This window comes from Haemorhous mexicanus, chromosome 2 (assembly GCF_027477595.1).
Source record: "Haemorhous mexicanus isolate bHaeMex1 chromosome 2, bHaeMex1.pri, whole genome shotgun sequence".
Taxonomy (NCBI): Eukaryota; Metazoa; Chordata; class Aves; order Passeriformes; family Fringillidae; genus Haemorhous; species Haemorhous mexicanus.
In genome coordinates, this window is record NC_082342.1 from 105429970 (window position 1) to 105450134 (window position 20165).

General features: G+C 46.5%; 2 protein-coding genes across 2 annotated transcripts in view; one reads left to right on the top strand and one right to left on the bottom strand.

Annotated features, from left to right (window-relative positions):
- LOC132324221 (splicing factor 1-like) lies at nucleotides 1–8693 on the bottom strand. The gene is given in 4 exon segments (XM_059840322.1): nucleotides 1–3764; nucleotides 3767–4519; nucleotides 4522–5188; nucleotides 8568–8693. Coding segments are annotated over 4 exon segments (1731 nt in total). The 3' UTR covers nucleotides 1–3579.
- Nucleotides 8670–20165, top strand: part of GRPR (gastrin releasing peptide receptor) — a 22900-nt gene continuing 11404 nt past the window's right edge. The window contains exon 1 of the mRNA XM_059839817.1: nucleotides 8670–9666. Within this exon, the coding sequence (XP_059695800.1) occupies nucleotides 9248–9666 (419 nt within the window). The 5' untranslated portion in view covers nucleotides 8670–9247. The remainder of the gene's footprint in view (nucleotides 9667–20165) is intronic.

Here is a 20165-nt window from a genome sequence, read left to right on the forward strand (position 1 = left end):
AAAAGAACACCATGCATTCAGCAATGATTTATTCCACCAGCTGCTTGCCAGTGACAACATAGAAAGAAAAAAATGTTCCTACCCCAGGAGCCCAAGGAAGATACTGGGATGATGGAGGGAAGGAAGGGAGTGAAACTGGGCGTGAATCCACCAGCACTGCTCAGCCCAAGGAAGGGCAGGCACATCCTAAATGATACTTCTGGCAAGCCAGGGGTCAGGAACAAAGATTTAGTCTTGTTAAATCAGCACCTATATTTCCTGCGAACTGACACACCTGAAATGCTGATGGACACAGGGCTGATGCTCACAATTCTAAGTGTCAACACAGACCTTTTGGCCTTCAGGATTCCTGCCCGGCCTTGCCAGAGTTAGTGTTTGAAGAAACTCTCAGACTGACTCTGCCCCGATTTCACCAACCAAATAAAGTCTGAGGTACCTCCTAATGGTCCCAGTGCAGTTCAGTGCTGTCTGGCAATAGGTGCTGAAAAAAAGGCGTTAGTAGGAAGAACTGGTAACACTGAGGGTGGTGTTTCATTACCTGTTTTGCAATGTGTATGCCACTCAATGCTCAGCTCTGCTCAGCAGTCTTACCAGAGAAATGCTTCCACATCCCTGCTAAGGGCCAGCAACTGCACGAAAATTCTGGCTCTGCTGATGGCCAAGAGCAGGAGAGCTTTCCAGGAGTGTTTGACCAAAGTGCCCTGCTATAAAGTGCCCAGCTTAAGGTGCCCTTCAGGAAGAATAAGCAAACTCAGGACAGGCATGAGTTATGTGCACTTTTCATGCCCTTCTAATGCTGCTGTCCCCAACCTTCCTGCACTCAGATCCTTTTAATCCCCCTTTATCTTGGAAAACAGATGCATGGAAAAAGAGCATCTTCTTTTACAGCTCCAGCCCCAACTTTTAATCTGGCTTCATCCCTTCCACTGCACTGAAGTTTCATGCACAAAAGTCTATAATTCTTTAAGATTCTTCTAGCCCAAACTGTGCTACTAGCTTCACCTGATTTGGACATGCTACTTAGTATGATGTATTTGATTATACATCAAATACAAATCCAAAATCTTGGCTTCCTCTGCTTTTCTCATCTGCCATCTCTTTTTCTGCATGCTTTTTCCCTTCTGCAGAATCTTTGATGGTTTCTTTTTGTCTTCCCTCAGCTGTTTGTGGGATGATCTTTCCTTTGTATCCTTCCTTGCCTCTCTGAGCTGTCCTTATCCACAAATTTATGTCTTCTTTCCATGCAGAGAATTTTCCTTCAATGACTTTGCCTCCATCTATCAAGATGGGAATCTCATCCTGTAACATTTCCTTGGGAATTATTTGCTGCCAACATGAGCTTTGCATGGTTAAAAGAGATGTTAATGTTTTCTCTGCACCAAGGTGGCAGCACTTGTCTTGACTGTTTTTCACTCAGTCCTGCTTCCTACTTATTGCTCTCCCTGCATCCCAGGTCTTTCTGCCTTGCAGGGTGTGGGTGTGGAGAGGAGTGTGTCTTATAAAGTATGTCAAATAAAACTTTTCCTACCTCTTAAGATTTCTTGCCCATATCTTGCCTGTTACAGCCTTCTTTGCTCTCAAAAAAATGCATTGTTACTTCTTGAAGGGTTGCCAAGATCCTTTTCCTTGCACTGGGCTCACAACAACACTCTGAGCATGTTTCAAATGTGCCCTCCTTGAAAGTGGCTCACACAGATAGTTCTCTACATTCTCAAGTCCCTTTTCATTCCTCATTTACCAGGTACAGGCTGGTTCCTTGCTCCTGCTGGCCCACCATGCAACCTTTACTTTCTCACTTACAGCATTTTCAGATGCTGTTATGGCTTTTTTACTCTAAAGCAGAAGATTCCTGTAAACATATACCTGCATGTCTCCTTCAAACCCTTCCAGTGTGTTAGGCAGTTCAGACATTCCTTCCAGCTGTGTCAGTTTTTGATGGCTGTGTGTCATGATTAAATGCTGGGAATAAGAAAGGGATTTTTGAAGCTAAAAAGACACTGAAAGAGTTGCCTAATTTAGAATGAACAAGCTATTTTCAAAGGCACAGTGGGAGCACTTCACATTGTATGGCCTGCATCTTCATTTGCACTGTAGGCTGTGCGTCAGCAAGGCTGCAGAATGGAGGAAACCTGACAATGCTTCATTTCCATTTTTACATATGCAAGAAAACCAGCACATCGTGTCTACTCAGGGGATTTTTACACTGTGAATTATATTCAGTTTCTTCCTCAGCCCCTCTGACCTCCAGTCATGCAGGTATGAGTAAAAATCCTTGCTCAAGAAAATAAAAAGTTTATGTAATTTACTGTCTGTAAAGCCCTGATATAAATCTGATCCCTGGAACGAAACGGGTTAGAAAATCACTCTTTTGTGAACTGTTTCTGTTAACTTTGGTGACTGAAACGGAGTGGTGAACACAGAGCACTATTTGAGCATGTAGGGGTGACAGCAATAAAAATGAAGAATTTGCTTGAGGAGATTATAGGCAGGATGCCTTACACTGCCTTGTTCCCTCTGGGAGATGAAGTTTGCAGGAGAATACTTGGTAAATCAGCGGATGTTGTGCTTCACAAGCTCAGCAGTGAGTAATCCCTGGTTCACTGGTTCCTAGCCCCAGTAATCCAGTTATCAGGAAAAGCAAAACCCTGAGCACAGAGACTCTTCTGACTCTTGACCATGGATGCAAGTTTATCCACCTCCTCTGAAATGGGAAGAGGTTGATACGAAGGACCATGACACCCCTGGCAAACAGCCATGCTCCAAGGAGATGATTTCCCATCGCCACCATGGTCCCTGCATGTTGGACGTGCCGGGTCTGGGGGATGCTGCATGGGCTGCCCACCCTGGTGCAGCAGGTCGCTCCTGCTCTCCAAGGTGATGGCTAGGCCAGCCTCAGGGTCTGCTGGTGACCTCACCAGCATTCTCTGGCTCCCATCACCAGATCATCTCCCATGGAACCTCAGAGAATCCCCTGTTGCATTAGATTTTCCCAAGTGGTCCATTTAGATATGTAGAACATGATCAGTGTCTTACAAAAGACCTCGGCACACTGGCTGTTAGGGCTCTGAAAATCTGCCTGGAGCTGTGATTGTGGCAGCTGCAGCTCTCCAAGCGCCTTTGAAAAGCAGGTCCTCATGTCCTTTTCTCAATGCAGACAGCAGTTTCAAACTCTGGCTCCACTTCCAGGTGGTACACTCATAAGCAATGTAGGAGCCTAAATTTCATTACCTTTCACGTAGGTTTAAGTGCTTTTGAAAATTTTGCCCATCAAGCTTTTACAAATCTCCCCCGCTGTGCACAGTTAAGAAAGTTTTCTCTTTGCATCTGTCATTTGGAGGTTGGACAAAGGCTGAGAAAAAAGATGCTTTTAAAAAAGCATCTACTGAAAGGATGTGTGGAATCTCCCATTGTCCAACCAAAAACCATTATAATGCAGGACCAGGCTCACAAGCCTTGCATCATTCTATTCACAACTCTGCCAACAGTTTGTTAACTAACTTGGTGCTAGTCACTCTTTTTCTTTTTTTATTTTTTAAATGCATGCAGGTTACTCCAGTGGTGAAACAGGGATATTGATTCTTACTGTCCTTGGGACAGACATTTGGAATCTTGAACGGAACACAGAGGTATTATGCTCATACAAATGCCCAGACATTTTGCCCGCCCTGGGGTGGGGAAGCTGTGGGGATCCCCAGGCCCCCCGTGTAGCCTGTAGTAGGGGCAGTTCTCTAAGGGCGCCGAGCTCATCCGGGGGGGGGCAGCTGAGGGGGACCATCCCCCATCCTGGCTGGGGCACAGTGGCTGCTGGACAAGGGGCTGTTGTTGTGGGCAGCGTTGGAGCTCACAGACGCCAGGGCCTCGCCCAGCTCGGCTATCAGGGACAGGTACTCCTTGTCCATCCGTGCCTTGTCCTGTGCCAACTGCAGGTCCCCAGGCCTGACAACCTTGCAGCTGGAGGCGACGTGCCCAGACCCACCACACTTGGTGCACACTGTGCTGTTGGTGATGCTGCGAGGCTCGGTGCTCTGCCATGGCCTCAGGATGCGGATGTCATCCTCCCGCAGGGTCCCACTGAGCCTTGCCAGCTCCCTCAGCTGCATTTTGCACAGATTGTTCTGGTCTTCGGGGGTCTTGATGCCCTGCTTCAGGATGTTCCTGATCTGCTCCATGGCTTTCTTGACATTCTCCATGGTGTTGGCGGTGATGAGGGCATGCAGGGGCTTATCCTCACCTGGCAGCATCTGCCTGTCCTTGCAGCCCACCTTGCCCTCCTTCACTGAGCCCTTGCCCCTGATCATGATCTTGGCGTTGCGCTCCTTCTCCATGTTCTTCAGCATGTTACCCCTGCGCCCAATGAGGAGCCCCACTAAGTTGATCTGGGGGTACTCATACTGTGGGATCATCACCTTGTCACTCACCCGCATCACCACTGGCTTGTAATCAGCTGGGGGCTTGAAGTCGGGGTTCAGGGCCACCATCTCGGTGATGAGGTTGTGCCTCTCCTCCTCCAGCTTCTTGCACGACGGAACTCCCACGTGTTCAGGCGCTTCCCCTCGCTGTTGTAGATGGGCTCTGGGAAGGGGGACCTGTCCTCGGGGTTAGGGAGGATGCCCAGGTCTCCCGTGCACAGTTTGCGGGTCAGGTCTTCAATCTGCAGGTGCACGATGTAGGCCCGCTCCTGTTCGTGCGTCAGCCCGGACGGGATCACCGTGGGCATCCCCGGGATCACTGTCTTCTGCTCCAGGGAGTCCTGGTTCCAGCGGCTGGGCTTCCGCTCCCGCGGGAAGTCTGCCCTCCGGGGCTTGTGTGCGGCGCCCGCCCGGCCCCGCGCATCTCCCGGCCCCGCGCCCTCCGTGCCCTCCTCGGGCCGCGGCTGCTGCGGAGCCCACGCGGGCTGGGGAGGGCGGAGGGGGCGGCCGAGCGGGGCTCCCGCGGGTGGGTCATGCCGGGTGGCGGCGACGGGAAGCGGACCTGCCCGTAGGGAGCGGCGGGCGACAGCTGAGGGGCCGCGGGGCCGCCCGGGGCCTGCGCAGGCGGAGGCGGCGGCGGACGAGGCGGCGGAGACAGGGGTGCAGGGGGTGGCGGGGCCGGGAGCGGGGCCAGGCTGGGCCGCGCTCGGCCCGGTCGCGACAGAACGGCCTCCGCACGGCCTTCGCGAACCTTCCACGCCGCCTCTGCCTCGCGTCTCCTGCAGGCACAGAGGAGCCCGACTCGCTCAGGGCTCAGCAACCCCGCCTCGCCTCACACCGCTCCGCGGGCCGGGGAGGAGCCAGCTGCAGCCCTGCTGGCAGGAAGGGTAAGGGCAGGCAGGAGGCCGGGAAAGATGGACTCGGTGGGAAAGACGGCGTCTCAGAACAGCGTGGTTGCGCTGTTTTTTAAAGGAGCGCCTGGGACGGCGTGGCCAGAGCCTTCCCAGGCAGGGAGCGGGGGATATGGAAAGAGACGGGGGTGAAAGAGGACACAGGGAGGTGAGAGGACGGTAGCACTCCCGCGACAGCACTGGACGGTTTCCGACCGTGTCTTGCCTTCAGGGAAAGGAGGATAGGGGGGCAGACAGGCAGAAAGTAACGGAGAAGACGGTAGCAACTCCGAGCCATCTTGGCAGTTTTTGTTTCTTGCTGTGCTCTTAGGAAGAAAGGGTAAGGAAAGACACAGGCAGCTTCACAGAGACTGAAAAACCTGGGGCTTCACAGGAGAGGGGACCACAGGTCTAGGGCATCGACACGCTGCATGCAATTGTTCATAACTGTCCATAAGTACCCTCTAGGGCTTTACTGTCCATATGCTGCAACAGACGTGTTGGGAAAGCTGAGAAGATGGTCCTTTTGCAGGCAGAGTAGCCACCTGTAGCTCTTAAAAACTCTCTCCCATGAGAAAATTGTTCATAAGGATCTTGCTGAGTGATGGTAGATGTCAGTCCCATCACTCGATCCCAGTGTGCTGGTGCCCTTACTGGGAATTCCCCTCCCCGTAAGCATTTTATCTCAATGGAAGACGGGGTCCCGCAGGATGTATCAATCTGCGGGTGACTCACAGGGGTGCCAGTCCAGGTCCTCAATGGCTGCCTATATTCTCCACCATTTGTAGCAGTGTGTGGCAGCCGTGATGTGGTTGTGATCCAGAGAGGCCACAACTAGCAGCAGGGAAAACAGACAAGTCTTTTTGTGTAGCATGAGAGTCCATTTTAGTTGTGGCTACGTTTTACCCACTGAGTAAGTGGATAAGAGAGGATATCTGTACCAAAATTTGGCTGTAGGCAGTAGCAACAATGAGGAGAGTTGTCTTGCTCCTCTTCCTCACCTGTTTTACAATTGAATGTACAAAAGAGCTTCCTAGCCCTGCTTCCAAGTCATCTGTGAAGGAGAGGTGCAAAGGACTTGAATGGGCTTTGGACCTTTACTGCTGCTTTGTGATGTGCTGAGGAGGTAGCAATGATGTGATTGTGATCCACGGAGGCCACAGCTGGCAGCAGGGAAAACAGACGAGACAAGTCTTTTTGTGTAGCACAAGAGTCCATTTTATTCCCCCCACCCTGTGGTGGGGGGAGCAGGGGTCCAAGAGCCTGAGCAAAGGCCGGAGAGCCCGAGAGCGAGCAGAGCTAGGGCCATGGGGTTTTATCGGGTGTCCCACGGGAGGAGTCTTAAAATCAGATTACAGCCTCCTCAGAACAGGATGGCTCTACAAGCTAGAGATATTATATCTGTTGAGTGGTGGGTATACAAATCCCAATGTCAACAAGTAATTTGAATGGGAAAGGAGACAAGTCCCCACCTCCTACTCAGGGTAGGTCAGTGTCAGCTACTGAGCAGGCTGCTGGGCACAGGTGTCCATCAGGATTACACCAAGTGGCTGCTCCCACTTCCAGAAGTGTCGTCTCCCCCTTACCCTAATCCTTACACAAAGTGTGGGGGGAGGGAGGAGGTGTGCATCCCTTTGTCATCCAGCCCCTATCACCAGGCTTCCAGGTATGCTGGGGGATGTTCTGGGAGAGGTGTCCCACCAAGGTGTGTGGCAGGGCTGCTTCAGTAGCTCCACAGTTCCTCTCTGTGCCTTTGGCTCTGCTGCTCCAAATACTGCATTGCCTCCAAATGGCACCCACCCAACCTGGCAGGCCCTGCCCAGAGCTGGCCCTGACTCACAGAAGTCTCGTGTGCCCTGAGAATGTGCACAGTTGCTCTGCGTCCTCTGCTTTTAACCGTGGTAACCTCCAGCCTTTTCTTAAAAGCAGGCTTCTGTCTGAAAGGAACACTAGAAAATTTGGCTTCTCCTCTGCCCTCTTAAGCACTCAGCACAGCACTGTCATGTGTGTTTGGCTTGAAAAACATATGTAAGTAGCCCTTCTTAAAGTTAAGGGTACACATAAGTCCTTTGTTGACTTAGAGTGGACAGCAGAAAAACAGCTGAAAACACTGACCCAGGTCACGAGACTAAGGCAGAAAAACAGCTATTGAAGCCTCCTGCTTCAAATCCCACCCTGGGACACCACTTTCAAACCCCTGGAGATTTTCCAGAATGTGTCCTGAAATACTTCTTTTATGCAGAAACCAGTGATCACACTTTAATGCCTGCTTTGAATCGCTTCCCCTTTCACTTCCAAGTAACTCTAGCAGCTGGTGAAATATTCTTTTGCCTGCAAAAATGAGCAGTTGTGAGAGAAAACTTAAAGTACATATTAATTTAACTCTGCAGGCTGGTTTCCAAATTAACTATGTAGCTCTGCAGTCCAGAAAGTCCTCCTATATATTCATAAATAGCTTGTTATAAAGGAGTAATAGTAATAGTTATGCAAGAACTGTTAGTAATTACATAATAGTAATAGTTATGTCTTAATTCAGTAATAGTTATGTCTTAATTCAGTTCTAAGAAGGAGGTTTTTCAGACTGTTATAAGCCAAGTAAATTTCTTTCTGTTGCATCTCAACATACATTATCTATGGATGCCAATATGATGGATACCTCATAAATAGAAATTATTGCATTGAATGGTGAACTTTGTCTCTTGGCATAGTTACCTCCAAATTTAAAAATTAACATAAAAGTGTGCAGCGTTAAGGTTTCCCTGTAAAACTTCAGGCTCACAGTGCTAATATTCATTTGCCTACCGTAACAACAATGTTGGGTTTTATCCTAATTGGCTTTATTAATTTCACCTGCCTGCGGGGGGGGGAGGGGGGGGAGGGAGGGAAGGGAAGGGAAGATGAATTTGGCTTTATATCATCATTCTCTTTCACTGGAATAATTGAATACCGGAGTGCAAGAAAAATAGGTGTGCTGTTAGTTAAGAAGGTGGGATGGCTTTTCTGAACACATTGTTTGCAGTATGAAATTGCCTGGGTTGAGTCTTGTTTGGTTGGTTGATTTGTTTGGGGTATGGCTGTTTGGTTTTGGTGGGTTTGAGGCTTTTTGTGGTTTGTTCGGGGGGGGCTTGGTGGGCTTTTTGGGGGGAGTGTAAGATTTGGGGTTGAGTTTTTTTGGGGGGGAGGGAGTGGGTGGCGAGCCGATGACGCACGTCAGGAGCCCTAAGAGAGCAGATGTGTATTTTGTCACCTAAAGAGTTAAGGGCGGTGCTGGCCGCCCGCCCCGCGCGGCGCTGCCCGGAGCATCCAGCAGGCGGCCGTGCTCCCGCCGCTCCCGCCGCTGCCGGCAGCCCGCGCACACCGTGGGAAGCAGCGCAAGGACTGACGTCCAGAACATCCTGCCTATAGGATCCGAGCCGCCAGCCGAGCCCCGCTTTCCCCCCTCGCTTTAAATCCGGCTGGCGATGGCAGGCAGCGAAAGCGGGAGAGATTGGCAATGCAGCGTGGCAGCAACTCTCCAAAGTTCTTGCTTTCTGTAACTCCCTGCTTTCGGACTCGGAGCTGCCGAGCAGACCTGAAGCTGGGAGTTTAACGAGCCCCGTTTGCGAAAATGCCTGCCACTTGCTGGTCTTTGAATTTGATAATTGGCCTTCCAGAGCTGAGGAATACTTAACAGCAAGAGAAGTCAAGGAGGAAAAGGCAAGTTTCACTATTCAAGCAATGCTAAAACAGGTTCTTCTTTTACCTTATGGAAACAGGACTGTGGAGCAAGCTGCAGGTGCTTTTTGGTTGGGTTATTGACAAGATGTGTCACAAAGTGATATGACTTTTAAACTCTTCTGACTGTTTAAAGCCAGCAAGGAGCTGCAAAATTAAAGCAAGAAATAAATTTGAGGAATTTGGGGACTTTCAAAGAAGAAAGCTGGTTTCTGAGAAGAGCAAAGTAGGACGATGGCATCTGGAGAGTGCCTTCTGCTAGATCTAGAAACAGATAACTTCATTTTCTATAACATCTCTGTGAACCAGAGTGCAAACTTCTCCCTCCTGGGGGATGACTGGTTTTACCCAGCGTTCCTCTACGCCATCCCCACTATCTATGGGATCATCATTCTGATAGGCCTTATTGGCAATATCACTTTGATTAAGATCTTCTGTACTGTGAAATCCATGAGAAATGTCCCTAATTTGTTCATTTCCAGTTTAGCTCTGGGAGACCTGCTGCTTTTAGTGACTTGTGTGCCTGTGGATGCCAGCAGGTACCTTGCTGACGAGTGGCTGTTTGGCAGAACTGGATGCAAACTTATCCCCTTCATACAGCTCACCTCTGTAGGGGTGTCAGTCTTTACTCTCACTGCTCTCTCAGCTGACAGGTAAGCTTGGCTGCTGTTGCCTTGAAAAGAAGCCTGCATAATTATGACTCCATAAAATGCACTATTATAAATTTTTATTTTCAGGTAAAATGTTTCTTTTTAATGTGATGAGGGAAGAAGAACCACCTCAGGTGATTTCTGATGAGTATTAGCATACAGCTTGAGGAGGATGCAGATTGAACACAGGATACTTTTTCTAAACTAAATGTTTGTGCAATTTAGCTAATAGTCTACATTAATTCAAAGAGAGACAAGAGCAGATCAAGCTAAAGACCAGAGAAAGAAAATGCCATTAATGAAGCTCTGTTAAAAGATAGTATGTTCATGTTTGCCAAAAAGCTAATTGATCCATAGTTCATGAAGTGTGAAGGCATTGGAGCAGCAATTTAAAGTGCAATGAGAATCAATTCTTTCTAGTGGCTTGCTTCCTTAAAATGAATAATATGTGAGACAATATTTCATAAAATATTTTTTCAAATATTTAAATGAGCTTGCCTGAAACCAGGAATCGCAGTTGCCATACTGTATTTCCCTTGGTTAAACAGTTTGCCCCTTATCCAGTCAAAACTGATCTGTGTTGTTGGTTCAGAAACTTCATTTTCCAATAATGTTTAGTAAAAAATAATGTGTAGTAAGTAAATATGTTGGTTTATTTTCTGAATGCTTCCAAAAGAGATTAAGGAACACAGTGTCACCATGCTGAAGTGACACAGAAGTACTGAGTGAAAAATTCTTTCAGTTTTGTTGTGGTCAAAAAAGACCTGGGGACTGTGAAACTGGGTTTCTTTGGGTAGTCTCTTGCATGCCACTGTCTCTTGCTAAGCTGCATTAAAACATCAGGCTACTTTTGTTCAGATTTCAATGTAGTTCGCACACATATTTCAATATAGTTTTTGCAGTCTCAACGAAAGCAGGAACTCCTTGGTGTTTCGGAGACAGAATGGTCAATATGTTTGTCCTCTCCTCTGTTTTGGGATATATAAAAATAGCACTGTCTGTCCCAGTAGCAGATGATACAAAGGCCTATGTGTAGATAAAAGTCTTAAAGCAATATGCTTTAAAGTGCTGTGAAGGTAGGAAAACTGCAATAGTGGAAGACCACATGCACTTTTGCTCCTGAGTTTGATGTGGTGCTTGATGTGGTGTCTAGATCCCCTCTGACCGCTCTGAAGAAAATATTGAGAAAACAATATTTATCTCTTCAGGAAAATACATCTTTCTAAAGCTGTAATGTAAGTTGTTTTAAGGGGTGTAAGGAAAACAAAAATGCATTGTAAAGAAGACTATGTTAGAGATATTTATTTCTATCTGGTCACTTGATACATAAAGTAAACATTGCAAATACTTTTACTGAGCAGCACATCAATAGCACTTTTTGCCTGAAGTGGTAGAACAGAACAGAAAACAGCAGCTGTGCCAAGCTTGGGGTTTTGTGACTTCAAGTTCTGAACTTCAGCCTTATCAGGAACCTGTTAACCATCATGCTGCACTGATGATAAAATGTTTCCATTTCCAAGGGATCATTTTACCCTCTTCTAATGCATCTGTGGTCCACTGCTGAAGGAGATAATAATGAAACTTGTAACTTTGTTAGGCCTATGAATCTAATATGCTGTGCATTGAAGCACAAAGGTGCCTTATCTCTTAAGTTTGCAGAAGTTTCTATTTTGATAAATTATCAGCAGTGCTGGGTTAATTTTGTTACAAAATAAGACAGTCTATATTTTGTCAGCTCACAGCCCATTACTCTAGTTCCTTAAAACTGTCACCCTAAACTCCAGACCCCAGTATTAATCATATCAGAATCATTAGGGAAATAACCTTAAAATGTAAAGGGAAAACGTCCAAAATGTGAGTTGAATGTGAACCAGTGTGGTGATGCTGGCTGGCGGCTGTGGAGGGTCTAAAAGCCCAACACCTGCAGGTGAGATGCTGAGCCTAGCATGTGGGGTGGTTTCATAGACACCCATTTCTGATGACAGACATGGCACTGCATGAAGGGAAACAGAAGAAAGCGGTGTGGTGGTGAGATGATTAATGTTCAGTGAGGTGAATCCTACCTGAGATGCTCACATGAGGCATGTCACATGAATGTCTCTGTTCTCACTAATCAAAGCCATAGGCCCTGTAAGAGAAAAGCCTTCTAAACCTCCTGCTGCTGAATAGCATTACATGACACTGTCTCCAAGGAAAGAGAGACTTGTCAGTATACTACAGACCTTTTGTCTATAATTCATGATCTGCAAAAAGTTATCATAAAACCCTCTTGATTTCAGCATCCTTCCATTGACAAAAGCAAATGGAAACAACTGCTGGCATTACTAAACATATCATGGTGATGCCTGAGAGACATCACAGGGAGCAGAATTCTGTGGAAAGATGTGGAAAGAAAAGCATTGGAGTGTGATACAAGAGGGTCATTTCCAGAGACATGACCATTGAAACACAAGATGTAAGGCAGTGGGTAGGTGTGATGGGCAGATGAGTATGTGAGACACTTATGCTACATTACAACAATGGCACAGATCAGCCTGGCTGCATTGGATCCCCTTCTGAAAACAAGGGGCCCAGTTTTAGTAGGTTTTTGCAGTCAGATCATCAGTGCATAAGTATATGCCTTCCTGAGGTATACTTTCATTATTTCCACATCCATGTTGCCCTGTGTTAGGAATTGCTCATCTGCCAGTGACTGCAAACACTTGGCTGAGTGCTAGCCTCCTGCACAGAGCACCTAAAGCTACTCAGTGGTTTGACCCACCAGAATGAGGGGTTGTCTAGAGGATTGATTGTTCATTTGCACATTTCTCAAGGAGAAGCAGAGGGACAAACTGATGATCTCAGTTTTTCCTACAGTGGGAGCCTCCCAGCCTGCAAATGCTCTGTGCACATATGGACATAGCTGAGCATGCCTGCTCAGGTTTCAGCAGCAAGGGACAGCCAGAGCATCCCTGGGTGCTTAGGATGGCTCTGTGTACAATCATGAGATTTCCTTCAGATTTCATTGTTATTTCAGAAAATATGTAAGAAAGGGCAAAAAAATAGTTAACAATATTATAAATGTATTTCCTCTGGGACCACTCCACTGTCTGCACAGTGCTTGCATTTTTTTGGCTGTATTTGCAGGAGCAGTGGGAGCTGTTGGAAGACACCTGTTTTCCTGCAAGTGTGCCAAATTTTCAGAGCAGCCAGGACAGGGTTAAGGCATGTGCTGTGCTTCCAGCCACCTTCCATGAGTGATAAGTCTCCAGTGCTGAGTATACAAGAGCGAGGAAACAAGCAGCCCATGTGTGTGCATGATGTTTGTGTGTTTTAGAAACACTGTAAATGAGGTTGGTAGCAGAAGGACAACTGTCTGCCCTGCTGCTCTGCACTGTTGAGCCAGTGGTTTCTTCAGCTACTGCTCAGTTTATCCCAGAAAAAAACGGGAGTTTGTGTTCTGCCCTCCTCCTCCTCCTTCACCTCCTCCTCAGTGTAAGGATAAGCGGTACAGAGGCACCCGTGAGAGCAGTGACACCTGAGCTTCTAGCCCAGGCAGAACACCCAAGGCTGTCTCAGCAAGGGACAGGAAATTAAGGAAAATCTTTGCACAGCAAGAGGAAAAGCAACTATTTAATTGCCCATGTCATAGGAGATGTCTTTATTTAATTGGCTTTCTCCTGTGACTGACAGGGTATGTACATTTGCATTTGAATTAGCCAGGCTGTCAAGCATTGATCATACAGTTCCTCACTGTTAGGCTGGCATCGAAAAAGATCGAAATACCCTGGTGCTCGTGCAGCGAAACCTTCCTGAAGCAATGCTCTTTTTACAAGCACACAATAGAGTAATGTGAAATGTAATTGGAGTTTACAAGCAGCATCTTTACTTTAAGCACCTTGGATTACAGATTACGTGGATTCTAGTGCTGGAAAGCGGCAGCATGCCTGCCAGCCGGGGCTGCCTGCAGTCTGTGGTGGGAGTGACAGCGTAGTGAAATATGTGGAGTGACGTTACACAGGAGATTAGGTGGCTTACGGTGGTAAAACCAGCTGCAGACAGCAGGGTTACACTCATGTGGGATGTCTGAAATGGGGATGTTAGCTTTGGAAATATTAACCTGAGTGCCTTGGGTGCAGGGATGGATGGAAGAATGCTGCAGGTCTCCCAGCTCTGCTGGGTCCCTTGAAATGCACCATGGATGCAAGATAGTTTGTTTATCTAAGAAGTCAAACTTTGAAACAACACTCCTAAAAAAAGTAGCAGTGCAAGGAAAGAAACAAATCCAGAATTTCTACAAACACTTTTAAACATGCAAAAGTCTTTGTTTAGCGGACTCATCTCTTCTGTGATTTAGATGTCTCCAGACCCTACTATTAATATTACCTACAGTACTACAGGAGGTGTAATATCTATGTGCCAATTCATTTATTTTACTTTACAATCACTGGTTTATATCTCCACTACCGGACTAAGGGAAGCATGCCATGGTAATAAAAAGCTATGAAAAATCAACCCGGATTTCCCTGAGTTCATTTACATGATGACACTTTTTAAAAATACCATCAGTTGTGAAGTGCCAAGTCCATAGTATTTAGAATGTATTCTGGGCATTCTAGTCACAGGGAAGAAACCTGGAGGGATTTTGGGGCCCAGCCCAAAGCCTTTCCTCACTCTGAAGCACCAGGCAGCCCCATTTCTACCTCCACTTGCTACTGACACTGTGTCTGTGCTGCTGCCCTTCATGTGCTGATGGATGCAGGGTGATATACACCTATCTTCTTCAGCTGATGTAAAAGAGTCTTAGATCATGGTTGCTGGACACTATGTCAATAGAATATAAATGCTCTTTACACCCTTAGTTTTAGCTCTCATTTCCTCAGCCCCTGAATCCATCTGCACCAAGAGCAACTGATCAAAGAGCACAAACTTTCTTAATATCTTGATTAACCATAGCAGATGGCCAAAGCACAATGGATGCACTTCTATAACCAGGAAGATTAGAGCTCCCATTTATAGCAGTGGGACTGGTACGGAAATCTGAGTTTAGAGTCAGTGCTAATGTGCTGGAGACTGTCAATATTTAGGCAATCAAAAGGAAGAAAATTCAGATTACCTATTGTTTACATTTCAGTAAAACCTAAAACCTCCAATCAGTTGTCATGGTCTCATAGTACGAGGTGCTGTACACACTGTTATTAAGGACAGCAACTGGCTGCAGAGAATTTGCTGGCTGTATGTCCCAGCAGTGGGCTGGGATTTCACCATCACTCAAGCAAGGAGATGAGCTTACTGTGGACCCATCAGTTCATGTCTTACTATTTCATGTTCAGATGTGGACAAGAGCCTGGCTGAGAAGAGTAGGAGGTACCTGTGCTGAAAAAGTAGAAGCAGGCACATCCACGCTGTGAAGCATCCGGTAACTGCTTTGCTCAGAGACAACCCTTGCAATAACCTGTTTTCCTTTATTTTGGAAAGAGACTTCACCACAGTCCCTATGGAGCCCCCTCACCTTGTTTTTCAGCAGTTTGACACCCAGGTGCCCACCTCACCCTATACAATCTAGGACACCATGGGCTGTGATCTCCTGCCCATAGCAGGCTCTGCAACACCCCCACACATTGTCTGCTGCACAGGATCTCAGGCAGAGCAAGGGCTTTCAAAATCCCTGTGCCATGGGGCAGAAAACAGGGACAGTCCATGGGCCTCTCACAGTACTGAGGCATGTGAAGGCATCCCAGCAGCAAGCCAAGTGCTCTGCTGTAGAGAAGAGCAGAAAGCTAGAGATGCCTTGCAGAAACTCCCCTCCTATGTCAGGCTAGTGATCAGTTTAATTGGACTGCAGAAAACTGTGGAGCATCAAAAGGAGAAGCATTATCAGAGCTCTGCCCATCCTGTCCTTACTTGCCCTCTGTCCACAGTCAGTCTCTGCAGCTCTCAGGGAAGGCAGGACAGAAAACAGTACCATGACACCTGAGAGAAAAAATGTTTCTTCACACCTTCAGGCAACCCTGAAGCATGAGACTGAGACATGAATGTTCAAATGACCTGGGAGAACCAGAGATGTGGGTGCAGGACTAGGAGATACCACATTAGCCATCAACTCAGCAGTAGTTCTTGCCCACACCTGTGCACAGAGGCTATTGAGTATCTCACAGGATTTGGATTAAAACAAATCTTTCCAGTGGCATGAGGCTGCTTTCTGAGCATTCAGACTAAAGGCACATATATCACTCTGCCGCCTCTGGTGTGTCTGGCACTCTGTTAACCTCTCCTTTTAGAACTCAGGTCATGTTTCAAATTGAAATCTGTCTGACCTCTAACCTCTGCATAATAACTCACAGCAAACCTGAAAGGCTGAGAGCATTGGGGGTGTTCAGTCTGGAGAAGAGAAGGTTCTGGGGATATCTTATTGCAGCCTTTCAATACTTAAATGGATTTATGAGAGAGGAACTTTTTACCAAGGCCTGTAATGGATGAGGGACAATGGTTTTAAACTGAAAGACATTAGGTTTAAGTTAGACATAAGGAAGAAATTTTTTATGATGAGGGTTGTAAGGTACTGGAGGGAGTTTGCCCAGAGAAGTGCTGGATACCCCACCTCTCAAAGTGTTCAAAGCCAGCTTGGATGGGTCCTTGAGCAGCCTGACTTAATTGAAGATGTCCTTGCTTTTTGTGGGGGGCTTGTTAATCCTTTAAAAGTCCCCTCCTAACCAAGCTATTCTATGGCTCTGTGATTAAAGCAGTCAAGGATAGCAATCAATTGTTCAGCCCCTACATGCTGCTGAAGGTTCGTATAGTGGTGATGATCTCTTATGACGCCTATGTTTACTGAAACCACAGAAAGGACTTAAGGATCATATAACTAGCTTAGCTTTATATGGAATTACACTAAAGCCATGACACCATGAGAATCCTACATATCTCATTTTGTCACATGCAGAAGAGTCGCTCTAATGTCTTCTTTTATCTCTTCTTAACAGAGCACTAATTTTTTTTGCATCTCCAGCTCACTTGGTTCCTGTATTTACTATTTTACACATAACTGACTTAAAATGGTTTATTTTAGACTATGGCCATTTACCCCAATGACTCCACAGCGTTCTCAGTCTGGTCAGCCACTGTGTCATCTGCAAACTTTTCCAGCAAAGGTTTTATAGCCTGCTCAAGGCAGGTGATATGCACAGTAAATAACACTGCAGCTAGAGAAGGTTCCCAGGACCCAGGCTACGAATGGTTCCACACACTGCTTTTTACCACTATGCTTGATGCACTGCTAGGGAAGCATGGGGCTCAAGGTCTCCACCTGGAATCCCCCCTTCCCAGACCAGGAGTCCTAATTTTAACCTTATCCTGTGGGAGTGGGACAGGGATTGCGTGGATAGGAGAGGCAGGACCACATGTTCCCTGGTTCACGCATGTGCATATCTACATGCCCGGTCACCCGTGCCAACATGCCCCCAAAAGCTGCCATTCTTCTGTACACCAGCATGGCCCACACCCTATTTACATCCCCTACTATGTTGTGACAAGATAAAACAGTGCTGACATCTGCTGTGTGTTAAACAAGACAGACATATTAATTATCACCTGTTAGCAGGATTAACCTATTTCTTACTCCCTCTGCAACTGGCCATGGGCAGCAGAAATATTTGCACTTTTCTTGGTCACACAATCCAGCTTTTCTGAACATCACATCTTTGAAGCCAGTTCTCCACTTCTGAGGAAATTCACCACTTTTTCAAGATTTGTAAAAAAATTAGCACCACTAGTTCCTCAGCTGGTTCCTTTAGTACTCCTAGGTGTAAATTATTCAGGCCTGCTGGTGTGAAATTAATTTGTGTTAGCAGATGTTGGCTCACAGCTTCCTTCATACAGCTCACAAGTTTTCTGCTACATCTGTAGTGCTGCACACCTAGTATAGAACCACACAGATCTCCTGCTCATTTGGTCCTGAAGATGGCTATCAAGTTGCTGCTTTTCACTTTGTCTCATCACTGTTCATATCTTCACTATTTATGTGTATGCCTGATTTACTGATTTTTTTTATTCCTGATATATTTAAAAATGCACATTTGTCTGTTGCAGAGTGACCTTTGATAATTTGTTGGCTCCTTCAGCTTCCCTTATCAGTCATGAACATTTTTAAGCTCCAATACTTGTTGTCATTTACTTTTTCTTTTTTTTCCCATCTGTTGCATATTGATTTTTGTAATTACTTCTTTGAGGTTTTAGCATGACTCCTCCTTTTCTGTTATCCAGGGCAGCTTTTTGCCGTGCTTTTTTCATTTCAAGGAGGGAGACACCAGGGAGCAGGCTGGAAGTCAGTGACTATAGTTAGTGATTCCCCTTTAGATTTGTGTTCTCAGTCAGTTGATTTGAAAGCTGCTTTTAACTTAAGGGAATCTGCTTCTCTAAAGTTAACAGAATTATAGAATCAAAGAATGGTTTGGGTTGGAACAGACCTTAGTGGTCAACTACTTCCAGCCCTCCAGAAGTGGGCAGGAACACCTTCCAAGTAGACCAGGTTGCCCAAAGCCTCATCCAACCTGGCCTTGTTTCTAAATATGTATAGCTTCTTATTCTATTTCCACAAAATTAATATAAGAACACCACAGCTGCTATAGGTTATGGAAGTGCTAATTTTTAGGTCAATGATGAGCTCTTCTTTTTCTGTCAAAACAAGGTACAATATTGATTTATTGTACAGGCAGAACTTTTTCCATTGAGCAACTGTCATTTTTAGAAACTCTAATGAATTTCTATAACTGGCTCTGTGGGATATCCAGCAGTTGTACCACCTGCTTAGATTACTCAGTGATTCTGTCTTTATGCACCACAGGTGGTGCTTTCAGCAGAAATAAGGCAGATTCTCTAGTGAAATGAGGAGTCCATGTCTGAGGCTGCAGCTTTAGTTGCCCTGGTCACAGTTCAATCCTCAGGCATGCAGATCTCCCACTCCCAGGCTGCTGGCATCCCTGGAAACTTGGGCTGAGGCAGTAGAGCCTTGGATGGAAGCACCCCTGGGGCTTGGTTCTTCTCATTCCTGGTGGCCCTGTGCCAGCACCAGTTCTCCCAGCTGCCTCCAGACTCTCACCACATTGCAACCCTGACACCAGCATGTGCTCTGGTGCCACATGGCTCGAGCAGGAACATCCCCCTGGCTGCACCCAGGCACTGAGCACATAGAAAGGATTGCAGTGCTTAGCTGGTGCTGGGGAGCTGAGTGGGAGCTTGCCAGTTTTGAAATTAAATGATGTTTCCAAACTATGTCCAAGGGGGCATCAGGCCCTGCATCGCCATCCAGGCAGGGGAGGGGACTGTCCCTTGGCAAGGGAGGGGACTGTGTTGCTGGCCCTGCACTGGGGCAGCCTCACCTTGAGTGCTGGGGGCAGTTCTGGGCACCACAATATAAGAAAGCTATTAAACTATTACAGAGCATCCAAAGGAGGGCAAAAAAGATGGTGAAGGGTCTCAAGGGGAAGCCGTGTGAGGAGCGGCTGACATCACTTGGTCTGTTCAGTCTGGAGGAGACTGAGGAGAGACCCCACTGCAGTTACAACTTCCTCATGAGGGGAAGAGGAGGGGCAGACCCTGATCTCTGCTCTGTGGTGACCAGTGACAGTTGACCCAAGGAAATGGCCTGAAGTTGTATCAGGGGAGGTTTAGGTTGGATATCAGGAAAAGATTCTTCACCCAGAGGGTAGTTGAGCACTGGAACAGGCTCCCCAGGGAAATGGTCACAGCACTGAGCCTGATAAGAGTTCAAGAAGCATTTGGATAATGCTCCCAGGCACAAGGTCTGACTCTTAGGGTATCCTGTGCAGGGCCAGGATTCAGTGTTCCTTATGAGTCCCTTCCAGCTCAGCATATTCTGTGGTTCTGTAAATGGGTGGGTCCCAGGCCTGCTTCAGACAGCAGGTCTCACATCTGTTTGCAAGGATCCATGAAGCTGGCCCCACTGAAATCTTTAACTTGGCATGAAGCTGAAGATCACCTTCTGGGAATAACTACCCTGGGTGTAAAGGGGATTCTTCTGATGTCCATGGTTTCCTGCAGTAACCTTTTAATCCATTGTTTTTCTATATGTGTAGTTAATTCCTGAAATATTTTAAGTTGTTGATGGTTATGATTAGGAATAACATGTTCACTATCAAATGATTAGTGTTTAAGGTCTCCTTCTCCAGTATGCAGTACAGTTCAGTGATCTGTAAAACACTCTCTCTCAATTCTGAATTTAGGCATTCATATACTGAGATTTTTCTTTGTCCATATTCCAGGATAACACAGTATGCAGGTATACAGACTGAATTTTGAATGTATGCTTTAAAAGTAAGAGCTGTGCCACTTCCATCAATGCCTCCTTTTTCTTTCCATTTAAATGTTAAATTAATAAAAAGAGAAAGTAGGCAGTACCTGCCAATGTATTTAAGATTTGCCCATTAGAGATGTCTTTGTGCCCATATGCAATTTACTAAAGATTTTAATAACAGATGTTCACTCAAGAATCATGCATAATAATG